Consider the following 24976-nt stretch of genomic DNA (forward strand, 5'->3'; position numbering starts at 1 on the left):
GGTCTTCTTCTTTTGGTATCTTTAAAAAGCATTTCAGAGACTTTTCCATGTTTTCGACCGCCTATTTTACCTTCAATCTGCTTATTATCTTCGGTTCTCAATTTGGCATTGGGATTTCTGAAATCTATATACAATTCCATTGAATACCAAGGCTTATTACAATAATATTTCCGCAGAGTTCATTCCGATTTTTAAAGCATTCAATTTTCCTACTGGGTATGCAAGTACCGCACACATGTGTTTACCAACACACAATTTCACAGCTGCTTTGTTTTTATGATTATCACCAATAAACAGTTACACGCCCACAATTCGTACGCCCACTGGCTGTGAACACCTGCAGTCGCGTGCGCGCCAAAAGTAAGTATGCAATGAGTATACAAATTCATATATGTACATACATATGTATATATATATGTAGATTTGTATACTACTTTCCTGGTGAGGTGGATAAGCATGTGACGTAAAAATGCCACTCAAAAGACATGCCATCATTTTAAAGGGTGAGATGGAAAAGTGAGTAAAAAATTGTGTACTTTTATTTTTTTCTTAAGAAATATTAAAAAAAAAAAAATTGCACTGTTCTAAGTCTATAGATATATATACTAGAGCTATTGGTATTCGACTAATCGACTAACCGAATTAACTGGATAGATCATTATTCGAATAATAATATTCGGTTTGCAGTATCCGTTGTCGATTATTCGCTTAACCGATATGTTTTCACTTCGATTCGATATGTTTACACTTCATTTCCTCAAAGGAGTAAAAACAAATCTTTATCGGATAGTAACTACGCCCACTTCCCATATAAAATCTTAATAAGATAGTACGAAGTAATTGTTTTTAATGTATTGCAGTAGGGGTTCTGTTTTCGAGTTTGGCAAAAACATATAACAATGGGCGTGGCATCTCTCACGTTTAAGCGATATGCCATACTTAAGCAAATTGAAATTCCATCTATAATGTATAAATCAAGCAAAGAAGATATCAGAATAGAATTGTATGGAAAAACAGTCGAAATCGGATCGAAGCTCTGCCAAGACTATAAAGACCGAATGTTTGACACTGAGTCTATGAATAAATGTTTACCGAAAATATCGGACAATCTGTAAGACATCCTAATGAAATTTAAAGGTTATTTCTTTCTGAATAATTCAAAAATGGATAAAATCAAGAGGGATCCCGTAGGTATATATCGGTCAATATAAGGCATATTAACAAAGTGGTAGATAACTATTTAATCTTGGAAACACTAAACTTATGTTTCAAAAATGGGTGAAATCCATTCGTGAATTACCCAGCCCCCCTCATACCACACATAATAATTGGTATTCTACCAGTTACCTTTATGGGCGTACCAATATATGAGCACCACTGCAGTGCAATGGCCGTGCTTTCAATTTCACTCGTTAAATATTAACAATACCAATCTGGCCTTTGCTCTCAACCACAACTGGACACCATATCCATATCATGTACATACATAGATATATATATATATATGTACGTGTGTGTGCAATACAATCCGTGCCAGTTAATTTGAAGTGTTAGTTAGGCGCACGCAAAATGCAATCAGAAATTAATAAATATTTTTGTGCTATCCTTTTTATAACTGCCATCCTATTATAACATTCAATTGGTTTGTGAATGATTTCGAGTTAAAATGCATTTGTTAGCCACAGAAGTGCTTAGTTAAGTTTTGATTTTTCAACGAATGTGTGCGATGCGCTTTCACGCTTTTCTATGGTCATTGTGGCTACCGCTGTGTCTTCTGGCGCTGCAACCACAAAACGCTGAAGCCAATGACTTTTCTTCGTTTTTAACAGCAAATGCTTCGTTGGGTGAGAGGAATTTTGATTTTTTTTTTCAGTTTATGATATTAATAGGTATATACTTTTATATACTACTTTCAGCCGTTGTAGTGGATCAGGAATATATGCAAAGGCGTGGTGAAAATATTCTAGCGAATTTTCAAAAAATCCTCAGTGATGTGATACGTGAGAATTTGAAGAACGGTGGCATCGAAGTCAAATATTACTCCTGGAGTCAGATTCGATTGAAAAAAGGTGGGTGAGGATTAAGTGCGTACGTGTCGGTGTGAAATAGGTGAGACACACTACTCCTCCTTAACTTCGACTTCGAACTTTGAGTCGAATTAAGGGTTTGGCCCAGTCTGGAGCCCTTAGAAAGGTCTAATTTTTACAATATACTCTGGGAGTAAGAAAAAAGGTATCGAGACTCTCTTTCAGGTGTTGTTAAACATTTTTAATTATTTTTTAAATTAAAATAACGGTTTCTGAACCAATCTTCGAAAATTGAATTTTTGACCGAAAAACGGAGCAGTAAAGTGTGATAGTCTCCAAGTACCATTTTCTCCCATTTTCATTGAACACGACTTCGTAAAAAACGCTTTTAAAATTTTACATGCTGTTGTGACTGACCCCAACCCTTCGACATTACAACTAATTTGAAAGGGAAAACCTTTTTTCACTATTCGTCCAATTGAATAATGTTATTTGGACCGTAAACTGTACGTGTCCACGAAAACCAATGTTGGTCTAACCGTTTAAAAGAAAAAACAGAGTTGATATATACATTTGAATCACAATTTCAAAGTATGAAACTGCTTATTTTGACATTAGGAACCGATAACCTCGTAATTTGTTCTTGACCTTAAGATCACTTTTTGGTATCAAATAAGTCATTTCAAAATAGAGATTAATTGTATTCTCAGGGCATTCGATAAACAGTGGAAACAAAAAATATATTGGTGTGCATAAAATCGATACGTAGAACCAAACTCCAAATCATTTTCAGAACCAAAAGGAGACGAGAAGTGGAAGAGATCACTGAGTTCATATAAATGATCCCAACTGGAATAAAATTCTCCTCAAAATTGTTTTTAAACATTCTTTACTTTATATAAATATACTTTATGACCATAACGATCGGATAATTGCAGACTTTCTCGCTGCCATGACAGTGATGGATTGCAAGAGTACTTGGCAAATGTTTGACTCGACACAACAGAATTCTATACTACTGTTTGCTATAACCGACGCCAATTGTCCGCGGCTGCCGCTAAATCGTGCTATTATGGTACAGTCACAAAGGGTTTATCTACCACAAATATAAAAGAAATTCTTGAACTATACTTCCAGATCCCCATAGTCGATGAAGGACAAGAATTGTCGCAGATTATTTTGGACATAAAGGTGCAGCGTTTGTTGCGTTGGAAGACGGCAGCAGTGCTACTCGATCAGACTATATGTGAGTCAATATATATTTAGAACTACCTGAAACTCTCCTGAGAATACTCTTTCATTTTCAAGTGCACGACAATCCCACTTTAGTGGAGTCAGTGGTACTTGAGAGCGCCAAAAATCACATAACACCGTTCTCCCTACTGCTCTACCAGATCGACGACACGCTGCGCAGTCAAAAGAAACGCACGGCCATACGCCAAATGCTGAATATCTTTCAGGACAGCACACAAATGCCGCGTCAATTCATTGTGTTGTCCGAATTTTATGAGGATATTGTAGAAATCGCAGCAAGCATGAAGCTATTTCACGTTTACAATCAATGGGTATTCTTTGTGCTCAACGAGGAGCAGCGCAGTCACGATCCCATGTCGGTGACGCAAAATCTGGAGGAAGGTGCGAATATTGCATTCATGTTGAACACAACCGAACCGACTTGTACGAATTCCATTAACTGTACAATAACGGAATTATCGATGGCATTCGTTAAATCCATTTCACGTATGATTGTGGAGGAGCAATCGATCTATGGCGAAATTTCCGATGAAGAATGGGAGGCTATCAGATTTACCAAACAGGAGAAGCAGGACGAAATATTGGGTTACATGAAGGTAACTAGATATTTTAATGGAAGTGAAGAGGATAAAGATTTATATTTTTTTTAATGTAGGAATACCTTAGAGAATACAGTAAATGCACCAGTTGTGCGCATTGGAAAATTGAGACTGCTTTAACATGGGGCAAAAGCGAGGAGCATCGTAGATACCAATCAAATTTAGGTTAGTTTTCGAAAATATTCGAAAAATGATTTTGAACTTCTCTCATTTACCATAATACTCTCCCTTAGAACTTCGTGATACACGCAATCGAAATTTTGAATTCATCGATGTTGGCTATTGGACTCCCACTTTGGGTTTCAATACACATGAAGTCATGTTTCCACATATCGTGCATTTCTTTCGCAATATCACCTTGGACATTCTAACGGTGCACGTAAGTTATGGCTAACATCAACAAATTTCCAAAATATTTCCATCATTTATACCTTATTTTATTTAAATAATAATAAAAGAGTCCACCATGGCAAATTTTGGAACGCAACAGTCGTGGTGACATCGTACGTCATAACGGTATTTCGATGGAAATCCTCAAAGAAATGAGTCGTTTGCTAAATTTCTCATATATTCTACATGAGGTCAAGGTGAATGCAGCAGACTTGGCTGCAGAAGACATGCAGCACACAAACAATGTAACGGTAATGTTAGCACTGAATTACAAATACAGTTGAACTTCCATAAGTCTAATTTCTCCATAACTCGAACTCTTGAATTGACAATAGAAGTCAAATTTCATACAAATTAACTTCCATAACTCGAAGTTTTTTTGTGGTTTATTGTGATTCGCGTTGGGGAAGTTCAACTGTTTCTAACAAACGATGATTATTTTCGTTGATTAATTTGAATTGCAGGACGATCTCTCCGGTTCGCTTACATTCAATATACCATACCAAGTCATAGAAACAATGCAATCGAGTCGCGTAAGTGTAAATTTAAATGAATCAATACTGAAATTTAAAAACCTTATTTTATACAGTACTTTATGGCTGCACTAGCTGCCACCATTGATGAACCAGATAAGAAATCATTTAACTTCACCGTGCCAATAAGCGTACAGATGTATACTTTTATCTCGCGCCAGCCAGATGAAGTTAGTCGAATATATCTGTTTGCTGCTCCCTTTACAACAGAGGTAAGCCAAAATAAGTTTATATGTATAGAAGTAGCAAATAACTTTGAAAAAATACAATCCAAACAGATATGGGGCTGCCTGGTGGCTATCATTATAATCACCGCACCAGTGCTGTACTTCATAAATCGTTGGGTGCCTATGGACCATTTGCGCATAACCGGTCTGAGCACACTCAACAGTTGTTTTTGGTATATTTATGGTGCACTCTTGCAACAAGGTAATACCGACAAATGTAAAAAACCATCTTTTTTACACACGATCTATATTTTACCAGGCGGCATGTACTTACCAAAAGCGGATAGTGGTCGCCTTGTGATTGGTGTCTGGTGGATTGTTGTAATTGTGCTTGTGACTACATACAGCGGAAATTTGGTTGCGTTTTTGACATTCCCACAATTTCAACCTGGTATAGATTATTTTTTTCAAATATTTTCATCCAACGCTGTGCAACAATTTGGCTTGAGAAATGGTTCTTACTTTGAAAAGTATGCAACGGTGAGTGAATATGGTATACGGTGTATAATTTTTTTCATAAACATGTCAAATTTTCGGAATTAATAGCAAATAACAACGCGCGATGATTTTCGTGATTATATTCAACGCGCTAATATTTATAATAATGTTCAAGGTGAGGATATTGGCGCTGTGCAGGATGGTAAACGCATTAATGTCGATTGGCGCATAAATCTGCAGTTGATTATACAAAAGCAATTCGAAAAGGACAAAGAGTGTAAATTCTCATTGGGGCGTGATAATTTCGTAGCCGAACAGATTGGTTTGATTGTGCCGCGTGATAGTCCATACCTACAATTAATTAATGATCAAATAACACGTATGTTCCAAATGGGTTTCATAGAACGTTGGCATCAAATAAATTTACCTTCGATGGACAAGTGTAGCGGTCATGGTGGAATGCGACAAATTATGAACCATAAAGTGAATTTGGATGATATGCAGGGTTGCTTTATGGTACTTCTGTTTGGTATAATTCCATTTTCAATCACACGTACATTCAATAAAATTTCAATTATTACAGGTTTCATTATAGCTTTGTTTATACTATTCGTCGAATATTGGTATAGATGGTATTTCGTTGAGCGAAAGAAAGGCGTTTTTGCAACTTGAAGTGTTGAACTTATTAAAGAAGTGGCCGATGATAAGAAATAGCAGACGAAGTAATTCTTGATAAACATTTTTCAAAGGCACTTGCAAATATATCCAATACAATTAACGTTGTTTTAACATTCCAATGGAGTTTTTAATAATAAAATCACCGAAGTTCACATACTTATTTATATTACTTTAATATAATTTGTTGGTGAAAATCAATTTCATTTTACACGTATAAAAGCAATAACCCACAAGAACTTGTTAACTGTTACTGATAAGCTTAGTTCGAGTTGGCGTTGGGGCCACGACGGCGACCGAAACCTTGCACAATGTTGACGAAACGACGGTTGTACTGGATCCTCCTCTTTGCGCGACCAGTCTTCTTCTTCTTCTTTTCTTGTTTCTCAACCTTTGGGGTTTGTCCCTTGACCTTACCGGCACGCGCTAAAGAACCGTGCACTTTACCACCCAACATTGGTACAGTGATATCCAACTCGAAGGAAGCCAAGGATGTCACAGCGGCATCATTGCAGAGTGAATTGCCTTCACAATTCAATGTGATTTCTTCAGTGTTCAAGCCATGGGCTTGAGCGATTTGTGCCTATAAGATAACAAATACAAAATTAGCGTATACGTATAAACCAATTAAAAAGTAGGGTTAGAAATGATGGCAATTGACATTGTTGACCTGTCACCATCTACCAAGCAATTTTGTTACACACCTTAACTTCGGCAATAGTAGCGGTAGGCAGCACCTCGAGGGCCTCTACGGTTTCAAAACCACGTACGAACAATTGCATTTTGTGTTTTTTAACTGCAAGTAGAACAAAGAATCAATATTAAATTTCACCACTTTCAAAGGCTGTGACAGTGCACTGAGAACACGTGTATTGGCACTAGTATTGGTTTAGTTAGAATTGGGCACAGATTTTTGTCAAAACTCATATTTATATTATTGTTTCGCATTATTTACATGTTTTTGAACGAAATTATGGATATTTATTCGTAATTAAATAAGAAATTTTATTAAAACAAAATTCTCACCTTCACACTAGCGAGGGATTCGCGAAAAAAGAAAGATGGCTGAGTTTCGAAAATGTCAAATCAATTTCGAAGAAGAGCTGTCAATTTCTTTCTTTCGAACAGAGTCGCATTAGCAGTATGATTTGGGTAAAAATAACTTTTTCTAATTAATTTCGCATTAATTTAGATTAATATTAAAGAAATAGATATGCGCAATATTTGCTCTGTTTTAATAAGTTGAAAATATGTATAATTTTTTAAATAATTTACATTTGCTGTGTAGGAAATAGCATCAGCGATAGTATTTTCAAATGCAACCCTGTGCGTATAATCTTCGGTATGTTCAGTGCACGCACCACTTCCGTCTGTTTTCGAATACTCAAAGCAGCGTTGCCAAAAGTTCATTTGTTTTTAATATTCGGAAACTATTAGAACGTTTAAAATAATTTCGAATAATCATAAATGATATTAAAACAATTTTATTTGGTATAACTAACAAAAATATGTACAAAGTTTAGGAAAAAATGCTTTATCAGGGAAGAGCTGAAAATCGTACGATTTAATATTTATATCGTATAAATTTTTATTGATTCGAACTTAAACACTAAACAGGTGGTCAGGTCAAACAACTGACATTTAATGAATATTTTGTTTAAAATATTTTAAAATAGTTTTTATAACTGATAAATCAAACTGTTTCTAACTATACAGAAATTGAAAAAATAAACATAATGTCACCGGATGCATCTTTTAAGTAGTGTAAGTGCATAAACGTATAAAGCTGTATTCGCAACTTTAACATACTACAATTGGTTATTAATAGATTCATTTTGTTCTACAAGATAAATAAATATGCAAATATGGAAATATTATGAACGCTATAAGGCTCCTAGTAGAGTAGTAGTAGCTGTTGAATTAAAATTAGCAGCTTCCTTGAGAGCTCTTGAGGAAGGGAGATGTCAGTGATCCAGCGCTTCACTGAACATATGTTCTGTGCTTTCCGCAACTTACGCAACCTTCAGAATTTATATATATGCAAATATGGTAAGTTTTATGTATCATATATAGGAAGTAAACTACACAAACTAAACTAACTACCCAACTATCCTAACCTGGTTCGAATTCGAATAGCCAGCCGGGTTTTAAAAATCAAGTCGCCAGGACTATATATAAGACATCTGATTGTTATTAACTAAAACGATATTTTGATAAATAGTTATGTACTTGCTTAATAGTTAAAATTAAAAATTGAAGCAGAACTAAATTAATTTTATTAAAAACTTTTCTTTAACAAACAAACTTATTAATAAACATCGGTTAATATTATTTATTATTAGTTAAATAAAACACATTTTGTATAAATAATTATCACTTTATTTATATGTTTCTTTAGTTGTTATATCTTAAATTAGTCTGTCAATCGACTTTAATGTCAATATTTAGAAAAAATCAAAGTATCTTCTTCTTAATAAATCTTTGACCATTTTGAACTAAGCATAAAATGGCTTAGAATTCCTTGTTTATTGTACATAAATACAGCTTACGAATTTCATTAATGCTCACTATTATTTAGTTTTATATATAATTTTGATTTTACATACACTTTTTTAATAAATTTATGTAATGTAGTGGTTTTCAACATGCAACATTTACAATTTGTATATACGTCATGTATAAGCCATAACGGCATTAGGCGAATAATTGGAAAACTCACAATTTTTGTACAGTAACTTTTATTTATTCGCTTTTTTATTATTATTTTAGCAATATATTTATTTACATATTCTTATTACTTAATTTACATTTTTATTTTATTAAATTAAAGAAAATACACAAACAATTTGGCTTGATAATTGTGCAACTTTGGATATTAAATCAAATAATTTTTTTAAGCACATATACATATTTATGAAACACAATCTTAAAGTACATTGGCCAAGAAAGAATATGTAATTAATTAAATAATTAGAAACTAAATGAAGGCATTATAAGTTGACGACAAAATTTTAAATAATTTTTGTTAAATTAAGTAAATGAATATAGTTGCACTAACAGATGAAAGCACCGCATAACTGTTGTGAGATCTATCTACATATTTATTTATGTTTGTAAAAGGTATAAAAAATTATTTTAAGGCAACGGAAAATGTAGTTTAATATCTTTCACAAATGTTTATAAATCGGCAACGATTTATCGAAAAAAATAGTAGAAAAATGTGGATATGGATTGATGAAAATCTCCCATAAATATAATATGGTTAGAGTGCTTAATCAATTTTTTCAATATTGCTGGTTGGTTTATTTTTTTTTGTGTTTTGTTTTAGTATTTTTAACATTAAATTTTTTTTTTAATTAATAAAACATTTATCAAAATACAATTTAAATTATTAGCATCAAAATTTATTTTCAAAACAAATTATTTTATTTAAATTTATGAATTTTATAATATATTTAGTTGGTCTGTCAATTTTAAAATTTACTTAAAAATAAAAGAAAAATAAATAATTTTTTTACTTAAATAAAATATTTTGAGCTATTTATTCGAGCTCGAAGATTGGTTTTGTTAAATATAAATATAATATATGAAAGAATCACTATTTAATTTGCTCGGTGAACTTTATATGCGGCTTTCATCAGCTAGTGCAGACCATATAAGAAAGAGTAAAAGAAATAGGCAACAGGGTTTAAACGAAAAACTTATTATATGTAATGTAAGTATATATATGTATATATTTTTGTGACTCAGTCCAATTTAATTAGCAGTAATTAGAACTATTAAAACTAACAACAACAATGTGCTGTGACCCGTTGAAAGGTCATAGCATGACATGACGACACCCAAGGCGCCCCCAAATAAGAGCACAATACGTGCATTACCGTGCCACCGATCCTGAGGATCGTACCAGCAGCTAGCAAATGCTAATGTACAAAATCGTTGGGTATATAATGATGATGGGGGTCAACAATGACGCTGGTGTATTGCGGTTGCACGCTGACGCCCTTCTCCACGGCGACGGCGAATGAGCGCGCTATTTGTTCATGTTGTTGTTGCTGCTGTTGTAGTTGTTCATGTTCATGTTGTTGCAGTTGATGGGCAACCAGTGTCGTTTGATGTTGATGATGCATTTGTTGATGCTCCATTTGTTGTTGTTGTGGCTGAGTCTGTGGCGCAGCAGCAATATGACTGGACGCCAAGGTTTGTTGTTGTTGCAGTTGCTGATGTGTTTGGTGGTGATGCGTGTGTTGATGATGTTCCATTGGTTGTAGGTGATGTTGTTGCTGTTGTTGTGCGGTCGGTGGTACCGCCATAGCGGCCTGTTGATGCGAACTGCTGTCCGACAAGTAATGCAACTCAAAGGTGTGACTCAACTCGCTGTACGTCGTCTGTGGCGAATTGCCCGTTATAATCGATGCATTTCCGGTGGACATCTGCCGCTCGCTCTCCGCACTACTCGAACAGCTATTCGAATTCGCCGAGTACGGTCGATTTAGTGAGGTCGCCGATGGCGCCGCCTCATAATAGTAATGTTCACTGCCAGAGTTGTTATTGCTATTGGGCGCGCCAACACTACTACTGTAGTAGGGCCCCCCAACACCAGTGGTTGTGTCCGGGTATTGCATCTCATGACCGAGCGTCGATGACGTCACGACGAGTTCGTTGATCGGCGGGAAAAGCGTCGTGTAGTTGAGGTTTTCGTGTTGCGTTTGCGGTGGTAGCGGCACTTCGTGAGCATGCGCATGCGGATGCACGTGATGCAGATGATGCGCATGCACATGCGCATTCGGATGCCCGTGCAGTTGCGCGTGTTGATGATGCGGCAGTTGTGTATGCATTATATGTCCCGTCATATAGGCATTATTGTTGTTATTATTATGCGCTGCGACGCCGCCGCCACCGCCACTGCTGCTGCTGCCGCCAGTCAATACCGGCGTCAGCACATTAGGTGGTAAGTGTACGCCAGCGCTTTCGTAGCACGCATCCAGTTTGGGACTCACGCTGAGCGCCGCGCAACTCGACGAGCTGCCAACTGCAATGCCATTGCTTAGCGCCGGGTGTGTGACAGCGCCGCCAGCTGCGTGTGCCGCATGCAAAGATGGCGTCAGCGCAGCCGAGGCGGTGATTGGTTCGCTCTTAACCACACCCGTTTGTATTTCATTGAGAATCAAGTCTTTGGCCTCTTGTTCACTGCAAAGGTGGTGGGAAAATGAAAAAAGCAACAATGAATAAGGGAATAGTTGGAGAATTTTTAAAGTCTGTAATTTTAATCAAATACAAATGAAATCTTCTGCTTATAAAATTATTATTTTATTCAAGTCTATGCTAGAAAATATAGTATGTAATAAATATGTTCGTTCAAACTAGATTCAAATTGCTCATTTCACATATTTTAAGGTCTTCTTCGTAAGACTTGATGTGATCCTAAAACATCAGTTTAGCTGTTCTACGAAAATTTAGTATTGATGCAACGAGTATTTTATTATATTATATCTTCTCAGTCCTATCCTATTTAATTATTTGATACTACTGAAATGAGTTAATATTCATATTCACTATATAGATAGATGATCAGGTGGCTTTCTACACCTTTTTTTGATTAATGAAGAGTGCTATAAGTATTAGGTGTACTCCGAATGACGAACCTGGTTTATGATAAGCTTTTCAAATAAGAAATTAACTCGATAATTTAAAAAAGGAGCGACTGATAATAATACATTAATATTCATAGAAAATCCGGGTCCAAAAGTAACTAGGTTATGCTCAATATATGATCAGCAAAAATGAATCCGATTTATTTCAAACTTTCAAAATATCTGAATTTGAAATCTCAAAATTTATCGATTCTTATAAGATAATATTATAGATCTGTTGGTATACTAGTATCCACCAAGAAATCTATATAATTAGTAGTAAGGCTATATATCTCTCTTAAAATCCTCGTCCAACATATAAAGCATGCTAATAAAGCTCTATATAAGACTATAACAATATGTCCCTGCAATTCAGAAATATTTCCCTGCACAAATCTACGCCACGCAATCCCCAAATCCCAACATAACAAAACAATCCTATTAAAACACTTCAGGATGGACAATATTTTTCCAGTGCCAACGTTACGTAATCCACCCGTTATTGGTCGGACTTACGCGTATTAACCAACACTATACTACATATACATATAAACCACCCATTCAACTCACCTAAGGACATAATTTACACTGACGATACAATGTGTGCGCGATGAGCGTGTGTTGTGCACGACGGTCGCATACGATTGCACCCAGACCCAGCCGCCGCCCTTCGTCAGAAAGCGATAGTATTTGGTGGTGACTTGTCCTTTGTATACCACTGCAACAACGAAACGGTACATGCAAAATACAATGCAAATTAGTTGAAACAACAAAAGCGTATTGTAGAAAAATAAATAAATAAATATTGTACTCGTGAATGCGGTGTTGAGTTGAAAATGAATTGAAAGGATTTCAATATAATTTGCTGGGAATTAAACGATTGTCATTCGCTTTTTTTATTTTATTTATTTATATTTTAAATGAAAACATTGCACTGCCGTCATGACACACGCCGGCGGAATACTTACGCGTTTGGTGGGCGCAGCTCATTGCTCCAATGTCCGCAACGTGTATGTACTGATAGAGCGTCTTCTCGATGAGGTCTTGCGGTTCATAGCCGGTGAGTTGGGATACTCTGTGAAAATTTAAATGAAGAAAGGGATTTTTAATTAATAATAAATATAAGCATGTAAATTTTGGAAAAATAAAAAATTATTATTATGGCTTGGCATTGAGCAAAGGAGAGTTCGGAGGTAGAAACATTCGACTTTAGACGGTTTTCACACACATATTATGTCTGGCAACTGCGACTACTTTAAGTCTCCATAATAAGTTTTGTATTGTACATGACAATCAACTACTAATTATAGTTAACAGAGTATTCGGTGTCGAAATTAGATGAATTATACCTGATAAGAATGTGAGTTCAAATTGTCGGATTAAGACGTCCCATTAAATCTGTATCTATTTAAAGAAAATCAAGAGTCCAAGCGCTTTGTCGAATCGTGAGTGTCTTTGCGACCCATTAAGAGTACTTGTGAGTCACTATAGGACAATCGAAGCTATCTAATTGAAACTATCTGCAGTTACAACCCGTTCTTAAGCCCAAATAATACTAATCAATGTTCCAAATAAACCATAAGCATAATGAAACAATTTCCTACTGGTAAAGAACAGTATTCAAGATGTTTATAAAATTTCCTACAAGCTCATATAATTTCCGAACCGAACAGCTACTATATATACACAAAACGCCATTGTCATTTTTCGACAGACAATACAACCTAAAACATCATCATGAGGGTAATTGAGTGTCGATAATAACCAGACGGCAAACGATGACTGGTAACTGCCAAAAACTCCCCCAAGCTTACTCATTCCAACAGAATTTTCTACATTTTTATCAGCTGGTTGCTACGGAAGGAACAAAATCACATTTCCCAAGAACTCCAAACATTCAACTGCCGTTACTTCTGATACTGCTGAGCCTGAGCCTGACAATATTGCAGCACTTAGTTAAGAGGGAAATGGTTTGTTTTGCCGTTTTGTTTGCTCAGTCAAAGTGGGTGGATGAGTGGCAAGTGGTTGGTTGATTGGAAGGCAGTGATTTTTTTATAGACATTGTCTTTTATTCTATATAGATATGTATGTATGTATGTATGTATGTGTATATATACACTTATTTTTTATCTTTGATTATCGGTCTATTGTCACAATGACAATGGAAAGTGTCGCTATTGAATATTTGATCAGTTTTATATTTCGCACTGCGGGTTTAAACAAATTGTTAGAAGAACAATGAAAATTTGAACATAATATTCATAATTGCCTGTAATTTAATATTGTATTCATTTATTATTATTTTTTAGCATCCATAAAATGCTTCCGAAAAACAGCAGCTGCGACATTTTAAATAAAATTTTCGTTGTTTAAACACATTAAAAACCTTAACCATTTTTCATTTTTTTCACACTTAATTCTGAAACATTATAGAGCGCAAGTTAAAAAATGCAAAAAATATTCTATAGAACATACTAAAAATAATTTCGAGCTTTTTGTAAAAGCTCTCACCACCCATAAAGCTTTATACTTTTATCATATATGCGCTTCCACCAACTAATTATTAAAATAAATCTATTTAACCTGAAAAAATTTGCCCGACATTTTTCAATAAAAAAGTCGAAAAACTAATCTCGAGCTTTTTGAGAGAGCTTTCACCACAGCTAACACTTTTCATTTGTAAATCAATGAGCTTCCACTAAATTATTATTAATTTCTTAATATTCTCACTCACCTCGCATCTAAAAATATCAACTTCAGATCCATACACGCACGAAACATAAACATATTCGTGTGTAGTTTAATTTCCGTTATCGCAGACGAAGGCAGGGAGTGGCCAACAGCTACAAGACCCAGATTTTGTATGTAACCGCCATGACCATCGCCATAATCGGGAATTATGCGCGCTTTCAAGTAGCCCGAGCAATGAATAACCTAAAGTGAAGATTTTTTTAATAAAAAAAAATCTCTAGAAACTCAAAAAAAAATACTGCTACACACCTTATAACCGGATGTTGTGAGTCCAGCGTTCCGTTTCGCCAGCACACACTTCATGCGCAGGAAGAAGGACTTTTGCAATTCGATCGTATGTGAGCCACGTTCATTGCAATAGCTGCCATTCGGACTGCCGATGACACTCGGATGGCCGGTGGGTGGATTGCCGCTCTGTGGTAGATGTAATGAATTAATAAATGCATCCTAAAATGCCAAAATAAACACAAAAATGGAGAGAAGAAAAGCCGAGTATCAGTACACAAACATACATAAACATATATATGTACATAATATATACTGAAAGATAACGGCATATAGTTAACTTACCGGATTTTGGTACATATAAGGATGCAGTTGGAGTATAGCGTTCATCTCATCGTGATCGTGGTTGTGTATATACTCAAATATGGAATTGCCAGTGAGCTCAACCTGTGGAGAGAGGGAAATAGAGACAAATACTTTAATAAATTTAAAATAATTAATAAAAATTGAGAAAAATATTTTTCTTAAATATTAAGCAAAACATTTTAAATTTTGCTTTAAAATTAACTTTTGAAATGTATGATAATAACAAATATAATACAATTTTTGCTTATTTTTCGTTCTTCAGTAATGCAAATGTGCGGAAACTGCAAAGGAGCAACTTCAGAATACAAAATTTGCATACTTGGAGCCACGAAGAAGAGGTTATAAAATGAAATTATGCGCATAAATAAAGATTTCCAAAGCTATTCTCTGTACAGTGTGTCGCAGAATTAAAAATTATTGAAAAAAAAAAATATTTAAAAAAATTTCAAATATAATTTTTGTATGAAAATATTTTTTAATTCTTTATTTAGATTTTAAAATATTTGTTTGTTTTTTAATTTTTTAGGGTCGAAATATATTAAATATTAGAAATATTATATTGTATGAATTCTAATTTTAATATTTTCGTCTCAAAAGCTTATTTTCATTTTAAAATTATTCTTTCTAAAATTCATTCAAATTCCAACTCACCTGACTGAGGCCCAATTGTACGGATGCCGTTTCGGAGATGTACATAATTTTGCCATCCGGTGCCACAACAAATATGAAACCGTCCAATGTTTGCAGCAAATGTGAGCCAAGCTCTTTGATAGCGCCGCGTTGCATGGCCGGTGAAGTGCCCCACGCCTCGCCCAGACCTAAGTGAAAAACAAGAATATAAAAGAAAAGAAAAAAATTATATAATGGTAAAAAAGAATACTACACAATAAGGTAATACAACAACAACAAAGCGAAAAAGTCATTTTTAATGAACACAAAAAGGTGCGACGTAAAACGTATGCCACAAGCACCAACTCATATGCGCCTCATCACCGCACCAGCATGTGGGCCACCTCTCCCTCTCACACACACAAATATAAAAAACAACGAAGCTCTTACAATTTAACAACCCATGATGACGTATAAATATTATTCCCAATTAAAGTCATCAGCACAGTGGGATACAAGGCTGGGCTTTTGTGTCACAATTCAACGGACGGGTGTTCCCATGACACACGCGACATTGCGGTGACAGCCAACGCCGACAGCGGGAGAGGAGCATTTTCACAGAATCACAGCGCAGCAGCCACCCACCGCCAGGATGTGAGGCTGAGTCTATGCGCGACAACTGGTTCTCACAGGATAAACAGTGTACAGTTAGGAGAGCGAATGGTGTGAGAAAGTGGCAAAAAACGGAGGAAGACGCCAAAAACTCGAGAAAGGTACAAAGGAAAAACAAAAGTGTTATGCCCTGTTTTTTAACGAAGACATTGTTGTTGTTGTTCTTATGGAAGCTGGCTTTTTGTAGCTACTGCTGTAGTATATAACATTCTTATAGTTAGAGCTGCTGCTCCTTGCTGCAATTTGCTTGTTTCGCCTGATTTGAGTCATTTATTCTCCGACTATGTTATTTTTGTTGTTGTAGTGTTTCTTTTATTTCCACGAGTATATTCTTCTCAAGCATTATTGAAATAATTATTACAATAAAAAGGCACAAAGGAGAACGACGTAGGAAAAAGTAAGACAAGAAAAAATATATCTTGAAGTCGCATAACCACCCTCACTTGGTTGTAAGCTTCCGCCCTTGTGATATATACTATATACATACATACACATATACTTGAAAGAAAAGGAGAAGAAGAGGAAGAGGAAGCAAGAAGTGTTGCAAATGTGTTACATATGTTTCAAAAGCCAGTTTGTGCGCTTGTGCTTTGTTAGCGTGTAGACTTTGGCTCAGCAAAATCCTTCGCCACTAAAAGTGTGTGTTTGTATGTATTTGTGCTCTAGATGTACCGTTATGAAACACTGTATTTGTGTGGGTTCAAAGTGTGTGATTATGTGGGCGTGTATTGTACGATTGAGGGCATATTCTCACACCGTTGCTTCCGTTTGTTCTAAAATAAGTTCTATTTAACTTCAAGCTTTAAATTTATTTTTAAAAAGAAAGACAAAGCGAATATTATTGAATTTATGGAATTTTACTTTTCATAGTGTTAGAATTTCGATGTGGTTCTGAGAACTCTTGGTTAAGGGTATGACTAACACCTTAAAGGACTAAAATTTGCAGAGCGATTTAATAGATCTTAGTCGAATCCCATATTGCCTGAAGTCAGAACTCTCCTTATTTTATTCTTATTCTAATATAAATCCTTCCACATTTTGGAGAATACTCGTGAGGCCGAAGTACTTATCCAGAACCTGAACCTGTTTCGTTTACGTTCAGATAACTTTGGGTACGGATTCTTCTCTTCCGAATAATTTCAATTATTTCACAGAAGGTCTCGTGGGCAGTTCAAGTACTCCGAGGACACTCAAGTTCTGTCAAATTTGAACGTTCCTAGCTTCCATCTCCGAACGTAGCTCTAAAAACACTTAAAGCCTCACCTAGAAACTTCTAATTCAATCAACTTAAACTTTAAAAACCACAACCATTCAATAAGAATACAGTTAGTAAACAGGAAAATACTCTGGTTTGCACTTCATTGACTCCATTCACACCAAGCCTGCGTTCATGAAATCAATACTTCCATAATTGCAAATCTACAAAGAACATACTCAAGTATTACTTAAGCCAACTCAGTCTTCCGCTCAATTTCCTGCTTCATTTCGTAAAAAAAATACCGCTATGCGACTTTTACACTACCAAAAATGAGATGTCCTGCTGCGCTTTGTAGCAATTACGAGCGTATTAACTTTGCACGGCATTACCACTTCATTTAGCATAGCCGGCAGGAATTTATGCGCATGAGGTGGCTCGTGGCACACCGTGAGTACCAAACGTCGCCCACCGCCTATCATCAGGGCGTGTGTCGCTGTCAAACGGTCAGCGAAAGCGCGCCGCATAAAGCAAGATGTCATTGAGCTTTGACAGTTTTTTGTACTCTACCATATATGACAGTACAATAGCGTATAATAGTCGCGCGCCAATTGTTCCAATTATAGTCTAATGAAAACAACAACACACTTCCAATTGTTGTTAGAGGCAAAACAAAATAAACTGGGTGTAATAAGAATAATAATGGTGATTGGTATATGGTATATTAAAGAGGCTAAACTTTCTTTGTGCGAATTTAATTGAGGGTTCAAAACAAAGTTTTTGCATGAGATGAAACGGGTTGGACGCGTGTCAAAAAGCTTCTCACGGACCGCTAACTTAAATATGTAATAATTCAAAATCATAGTCTCAAAACCTAGGAAGAATTCCGAAGGCGAAATTAAGACATTAGTAGCTTTCTTATCTAATGACCGCAAAAGATCAAGTGGTGATCTGGGGATAGATGTCGCTCAAATACTTACAAATATTAAAAACTATATTGTGTATGAATAGAAACTATTTTCTCTCTCCCTTTAGTTTAAAGCCATTATTGGAAACCACCTTTTACCTTAACAACACTGCTAAGTTTGGACCGAACACATTTTTCAAAACAAGAATTTATCAAACGAAAATCAATTCAACTTTTGTGATTTTCTAACTATGAGAAATCTTTATATGTTATATTGAGGTCATCTAGAGGTCATAGGAGTGGATCAGATCAAAAAAGAAAGGTTTTCGAAGAGAAGATTCGGTATTCAATTGATGGTTCCATAGAAGACACTTAAAAGGTGGTTGGTATTATAAGGTGGATCTTCCAATAATTAGTAAAAATGACTCAGGTCTGGGTAGGCCTTATTGGATTTAATATTAGCACTGAAGCTTTTGCATGAAATTAGTGGTTTACTCTCTATTACAGGTGAAATGAGTGACCCAGTCTTGACCCGTTAAGTTTATACCATATATGCCCTCTTCCACTCTCTTATCTATATCATTGAAATATATAATATATATGTTTTTATAAAACCTCTTCTACTCACCATCGGGAAAGACTTGACGCATTTTCAGATACGACGTGGTTAATCTTATGATGGACGCTTTATCCAACTGTGATGTAATTGCACTTGGTAGTGGTAGTAGTTTGGCCAATTCGAAGAATTCCGCATTTTCCTTTTCACGTCTAGTGCGAGCGGCATTTTTACTCTTCTCCTTCATGGCACAGGATTTAGCTAAGCCTGCAAGTGGAAGCGTCGGAAAACAATATTTTTACTGTTTTTTAATTTTTAAATATTTTTTATTAATATAAACTAAAATATATATTTTTATAAACAAACTAGCAACACGCACTTGTCAAACTCGGCCGATTGCGCTCGGTTAATATCTTTCTTTGGTATATCATTTTGTCATATGCACTAATATATTTTTATTATGCTATCACTATATTCCAATTAGCAAATTTGCGTGTCTGCCACTCTACTTCAATTTTCCTTAGAACGTTCTTGACTGTCTTAAAACTAATTCGTAACTGTTTGGGATTAGGAAATGTGCCAGACTTTTAAGAAGACGCCTCGCACACTTGCACTTTTGAGTGGAATGCCCACAAACAAGTGCATTTACCTGGCCGTCCATTCAACAGCTATTGGTCGCAATGCAATGGCTACCTGTATGAAGGTGCTGATATATGTAGTATATAGTTAAGCAGAAACATAGTTCACAGTTAAGCAGCAGTGAAATTGTTTTTGCCACGCAAATACTCAGTTATGTGCTCGTTTGTAGATATGCATTTCATTCTCAAAGTCAAGCCAATTGACTTCTGTGTATAACATAATGGATGCTGCATTATGTCCAATCCCAAAGCAATCCAAATCTTCGGCATTCACTCATTCATGCAGTCGCATTCACCGCACCGCACCACACCGCTCTTACCTGCGGCCATTATTGATTGGCATTAGAGACAGCAGAGGAAGAGCAGCAGCGGAGATTGCAAGTCGAACGTAAAATTTTATGAATGAATTCTGCACACAATAGACAGACATACATATATACATAGATATATGTAGATATATGTATGTATGTGTATATATAGATATTAGATATATCATCTTGCCTTGCATGGCGTGAAAGGTGCGCGTGTCTCCGTTGCGCTCGCATGGCTTTTGCTACTTTTGTGGGCGTCTTGTTGTCTGCAAAATTTTTCTACCTCAAAGCAAATTGCTTGTGGACAACAGGTTGTTTACGATATGTAAGCGTGTACATATGTATGAAGATGTGAAACTATATGATTTAGCAGATAAATGTATATAATATACTCACACCTTCATACAATAACATTTGTTATTTTTTGAGCAGTTTGGACCTTTGTATGTAACAATAATTGTCTAGTTGCAGATAATTGACTTTTCCTGTAGGTTTTTTTTTGTTTTAAATCACACAATGAGTAACTGAACTATTTACATACATACACATATATTATATATTCCGTGATTTTAGCGCTCCTGCGGCTTTCCTTTAGATACCGATTGGTCATATATATACTATATACAATGAATATATATACTTGTATATTAGATAAATATGCACATTCTTTCCGAAAGACCACCAATGCGTATATTGACAACTAACGTCGTACGTTTGGCATGAATATGTATATATGTATGTGCATTTCCCGGAAATTTCCTCAATAAAATTTCATATAGTCACATTGTTGTTGCATTTGCATGCATATTTTCTTTATTGATTGACTTCACTGGCCCATACGTGATTTTAGTAAAATTTGCAAAATTCTTCATACGCCTCCGATTACTATTTTTCACCAAAGGAGCAGATGTGCAATGTGCACTTGTCTTAGCACATACGGTACCTACATACATACATACATAACATACATATACTGCATTGTAGCTTGTGATTAATAATGTGGAGCGTAATGTAATTATATTTCGAAGAATTGCGGCTATCGTCATATTTATTCGTATTTATCGGAATATTTTTATAGGAATTTAGTCACTGATTCTTTGTAAATAATTAGAATATAAATGAGTGTCGATTTTGTGCAATAAATTTAGTTTGATAACTCCATAGAATTCATATTAGTAATGTAAAAAATATTATATTCACAAACGTGTCCAAAAAATGCGACATATAGATAATTATATACTTTGAAGTTTTTGAAACTCATTTACTATCAAGTTCCGATTTAGCCCACGAAAGCGTGATATTCCATTAAAAAATTATGACATTCACTGGCTTCTTTATACTGAATTTATATCAAATGAACTCTTTTCTATGTATATATTTTATACGCAAACCAAGGTCACGTGATAAATTGATGATAAATATTCGAACGAGTCAATCCGTGTTAGACAATTTTGACCTTCAGATCGTCAATTTTAGATATCACTTTTTGTTAAAAAATATCACAAAGTTTACGGAACGGATCGTTAGAGGTGTTGTCCCACCTTAGTGAAGTTTCGATCGTTGATCTGACCATATAGTATCTGAACCAAAATAGCATATAATCCTTATTAAATTATGTATCAGCTCTTGCTAATAAACCCTTAAGTTAAATCAGAGCGGTTTCATGCTTCAATATGGGATTAATATCGCCATCAATTTGGAATTTCCCCGCTTAAATATCTAATTAGGATGAAGTGCGTTTCAACTGTAAAAACAATGCTAAAAACCATTGGGAACTCTCCAAACATTTGTGAGTATGATCTTGAGACTCTAACTCCAACTTCATTTACATTTGTATTAGTGTAAACAAGTAAGGAAGGGCTAAGTTCGGGTGTAACCGAACATTTTATACTCTCGCAATTTATTTATTTAGCTTTATTTATATTATATATAATCACAATTTGACCCACATATTCGTCATATATATTGTAAAAAGTCCATTGAAAGTTGGAAACCATAATATTAGGTTAGAAGCACCGAGGTCCTCGTGTTCGATATATGGGGCCTTAAAAACCTATGGTCCGATTTCGGCGATTTTTAGAATGGGGCTGCCACACTATAAACATAGTGTTTGTGCAAAGTTCTGCAACGATATCTTCACTAGTTCTTATTTTATACATTGTAATGTAAACGATTCAGATCGTCTTCAAAGTTCTGGTATATAGGAAGTAGGCGTGGTTGTGAAGCGATTTGGTCTATTTTCACAACATATCATTGGGATGTAAAGAAACTATTAGAAACCAAGTTTCATTAAAATCGGTCGAGTAGTTCCTGAGATATGGTTTTTGAGCCATATGTGGGCGATGCCACGCCCATTTTCCATTTTGTAAAAAAATCTGAGTGCAGCTTCCATTTGCCATTTCTTATGTGAAATTTAGTGTTTCTGCCGTTTTTCGTTAGTGAGTTAACCCACTTTTAGTAATTTTCAACCTAACCTTTGTATGGGAGGTGAGCGTGGTTATTATCCGATTTCTTTCATTTTTGGAATGTATTAAGAAGTGGCTAAAAAAACGACTGCAGAAAATAAGGCCCAATTGCTGACAAAGTGAACGAATTGGAATTTACAAAATTGGAATTACGAAAAAACACCCTGTAGAAAAATATGAAAATGCTTTGAACTGACCGAGTTGTCAAATGTGCGGCAGACCCACAAGAAGTGGTAGCGCCATTGTTTTGATACTGATACTTCTGAATTCTTATGTATACTGGATTGCGGTTCGAATATAAGCTTAAAGCCCCTCATATTCATATATGAGAACTTCGCCAATAGAATGTGGCTGTAGAAAGGTAAGAGCAAAGCTGCAAAAGAAGACTCGGGGTAGATTAAAACCTAATTAAACATTCTTCCAAGTATTTCCGAAAAGTTCAACTGTTCTTAGATGACGAAATTCCTACTGAAAGAGCGATCAATGCTAGAAACTCTATTATTTTATTAACTTTAATGTATTTTGGAAAGTAAATATGAACTATTAATTGTTTGTATTTCGGAAAATATTACAAAACATACTTAAATTATATTATTGGATATCATAAAGAAGGATATTTACATAATTCAATAGATATCCAATACATATGTATATACTCATAAATACTACCAACAAATCCATAAAATTATTATAAAGATTACATTGTATATCTACATACAAGTATAAAAGCATGTATAAATTCCATTCATAAATTTCATAAAAAAAACTCCAATCTAATTCACATATGTACGTTGCGTTATTGTCCATAACTTCTCATAAAAATAATACTAATTCGTTAAGTTATTGAACACTGCATTATGACTGCGCTGTAGCGGAATGGCATTTGCATTTTCATACGATTTGTACCAGTCTGGCAATTTGTAAGCCTTAATGTCCCTGCCTCATTTTGCCAAGATCCTTTTTTTGCTCAGAACACAACATATGTGAGAGTTTGTATGTATGTGTGACGTACGCTAATAAAATCAAAGTACCAGCCAAACGACCTTAGGGAAGGGCATCACAAATCGCATCAAGCTTTAACAAATAAATAAATGTCTATGATACGGCAAAAATAGGCCAGTTGGCAAAAGTTAATGTACGAATTCCGCAAACACACACACACACTCACACACAACCAATCATTTGAGCGCTCATAACCTTAAAGCGATTAAATAAACATACATAAAGTGCGGCATGAAATCCAGTAAGCGGCGCACTTTTACTACGTACAACAACAACAACAAAACAGTAGCAAAATGCACAACAACTACAACACTAATAGCGCATTTTACCGGAAGAAGCATATTGTACTCGTACAGGGTATCAGGAGCAACAGATTTCCTCAATGGTTTTAATCCTAAAGAGCCGTCGCACACTAATCCGCCACTCGAATGCGCCGACATGTGCGCGGCATCGCCGATATCACCGCCACCACAACCAGGCGGCAAAGAGCAGCGACTCTGGTAGCAGTATGAATATATCAGCGGCGGCTTTGGCAGTCTTTTAATGGCACTCATCGTTCATCGTATTGCTTTTGCCGCAGCGGCTTTTTCGGCGCTTCCTTCATCATCATTAGCTGTTGACATGCCAGACTTACCGACGGTGTTTGACTCTCACAAAATTGTACGAGCAATTCGATTTGGCGTTTGATCTTTGAATGGGCAGCAGAGATTCGCTTTTACTCTGATTGGCTGTTGGATGTAACGGTGTTTGTGGTTATTACAAAGTGTGGATACTTATGGAAAAAGATGTGGCTGCTGCTTGGACAGTTTTAAAGGCTCCATTGAGAAACTGATAAGAGCAGATCTAGGTTGCCTCAGTTATCGTCAGGAAAGGCTACGTGGAAATTTGATACTTGTTTGTCGACTTTAAAAAGGCTCTGTCTGAGTTCTAACCGAATTTCTTTCGGCGGTTTGGAGGAATTTTATTGAACCAAGGTATCAAAAATAAAGGACCCATTATTTGCCTTTTTGTTTCATTAGGCAATTGAGTAAACTATGATATCGGTAAGACACGTCTCAGAGCTCAAAAGATAAGGGTGCTATGGATTAAAAACTAGCAGCTAATACTGAATAGAATGATATTAATTCAAATAGGAGCGCCTAAATCACATAAGCGGAAACTTAAAATTGTGAAGCTTGACATGATCTGAAACTAGAGCATAACCGTAAATGTTGGAAGTCCGGAAGAAAGCGACTATAGCGGCTGATCCGTTACAAAACAGTCTTGTTGTAATCGGAATGGATCCGGATTTTTATTACGACCAAGGACTGTCAACTCTGCATCATTCTTCAAATTATTTAGGGAATGGTTTCTGCCACTACAACAACAAAGTTCTTAGGGAAAACATTGGAAATTTCCTGAGCTTCGCAACGGTGAACACAATTTTAAATTTTTCAATTCAATTCAAATCGCCTCGAAATGTCCTTCGATTAACGATTCGTCACTGTTATTCATATTATTTGA

The 24976-nt window shown here is 35.5% G+C and overlaps 3 protein-coding genes and 1 long non-coding RNA gene across 7 annotated transcripts in view; 2 read left to right on the forward strand and 2 right to left on the reverse strand.

Moving 5' to 3' along the window:
• The first annotated feature begins 1699 nt into the window (after positions 1–1699).
• Positions 1700–6478, forward strand: LOC105209182 (ionotropic receptor 93a). Its single transcript, XM_011179460.3, has 14 exons — positions 1700–1844; positions 1917–2069; positions 2966–3102; positions 3165–3273; positions 3336–3877; positions 3937–4045; positions 4114–4259; positions 4339–4521; positions 4735–4803; positions 4860–5015; positions 5082–5232; positions 5290–5510; positions 5577–5997; positions 6052–6478. The coding sequence occupies exons 1-14, from the start codon at positions 1718–1720 to the stop codon at positions 6138–6140; spliced, it is 2613 nt and encodes an 870-aa protein (XP_011177762.2). The 5' UTR covers positions 1700–1717; the 3' UTR covers positions 6141–6478.
• On the reverse strand, positions 6295–7290 carry LOC105209183 (FAU ubiquitin-like and ribosomal protein S30). Its single transcript, XM_011179461.3, has 3 exons — positions 7170–7290; positions 6848–6939; positions 6295–6726 (listed from the first exon to the last, which is right to left on the reverse strand). The coding sequence occupies exons 2-3, from the start codon at positions 6923–6925 to the stop codon at positions 6406–6408; spliced, it is 399 nt and encodes a 132-aa protein (XP_011177763.1). The 5' UTR covers positions 6926–6939; positions 7170–7290; the 3' UTR covers positions 6295–6405.
• Positions 7291–7709: 419 nt separating this feature from the next.
• On the forward strand, positions 7710–15539 carry LOC128922587 (uncharacterized). Its single transcript, XR_008471782.1, has 3 exons — positions 7710–7907; positions 7972–8192; positions 15381–15539. It is a non-coding gene; the product is annotated as an uncharacterized LOC128922587 (long non-coding RNA).
• Positions 10062–24976, reverse strand: part of LOC105209181 (protein single-minded) — a 40125-nt gene continuing 25210 nt past the window's right edge. For 2 of the 4 annotated variants that reach the window (XM_011179457.3, XM_011179456.3), the window contains exons 2-9: positions 19130–19324; positions 15770–15936; positions 15098–15199; positions 14777–14974; positions 14511–14710; positions 12745–12851; positions 12347–12494; positions 10062–11333 (exon numbers count right to left, since the gene is read on the reverse strand). In XM_011179457.3, the coding sequence (XP_011177759.2) occupies positions 10067–11333; positions 12347–12494; positions 12745–12851; positions 14511–14710; positions 14777–14974; positions 15098–15199; positions 15770–15936; positions 19130–19304 (2364 nt within the window). In that variant the 5' untranslated portion in view covers positions 19305–19324 and the 3' untranslated portion in view covers positions 10062–10066. Of the gene's footprint in view, positions 11334–12346; positions 12495–12744; positions 12852–14510; positions 14711–14776; positions 14975–15097; positions 15200–15769; positions 15937–19129; positions 19325–19436; positions 20021–24976 lie in introns of those variants that run through there. The other 2 variants (XM_011179454.3, XM_011179455.3) reach the window with 2 other exon arrangements.

The sequence above is a fragment of the Zeugodacus cucurbitae genome, chromosome 2 (genome assembly GCF_028554725.1).
Source record: "Zeugodacus cucurbitae isolate PBARC_wt_2022May chromosome 2, idZeuCucr1.2, whole genome shotgun sequence".
Classification (NCBI taxonomy): Eukaryota; Metazoa; Arthropoda; class Insecta; order Diptera; family Tephritidae; genus Zeugodacus; species Zeugodacus cucurbitae.

Excerpts from the sequence above, each read along its gene's own strand:
- LOC105209182 (XM_011179460.3), top strand. The coding sequence starts at position 1,718 with ATGTGTGCGATGCGCTTTCACGCTTTTCTATGGTCATTGTGGCTACCG. Across the intron at positions 4,046-4,113 it reads TAGATACCAATCAAATTTAG|AACTTCGTGATACACGCAAT; the intron begins GTTAGTTTTCGA and ends ACTCTCCCTTAG. Across the intron at positions 4,804-4,859 it reads AAACAATGCAATCGAGTCGC|TACTTTATGGCTGCACTAGC; the intron begins GTAAGTGTAAAT and ends TATTTTATACAG.
- LOC105209183 (XM_011179461.3), bottom strand. The coding sequence starts at position 6,925 with ATGCAATTGTTCGTACGTGGTTTTGAAACCGTAGAGGCCCTCGAGGTG. Across the intron at positions 6,727-6,847 it reads CTACTATTGCCGAAGTTAAG|GCACAAATCGCTCAAGCCCA; the intron begins GTGTGTAACAAA and ends GTTATCTTATAG.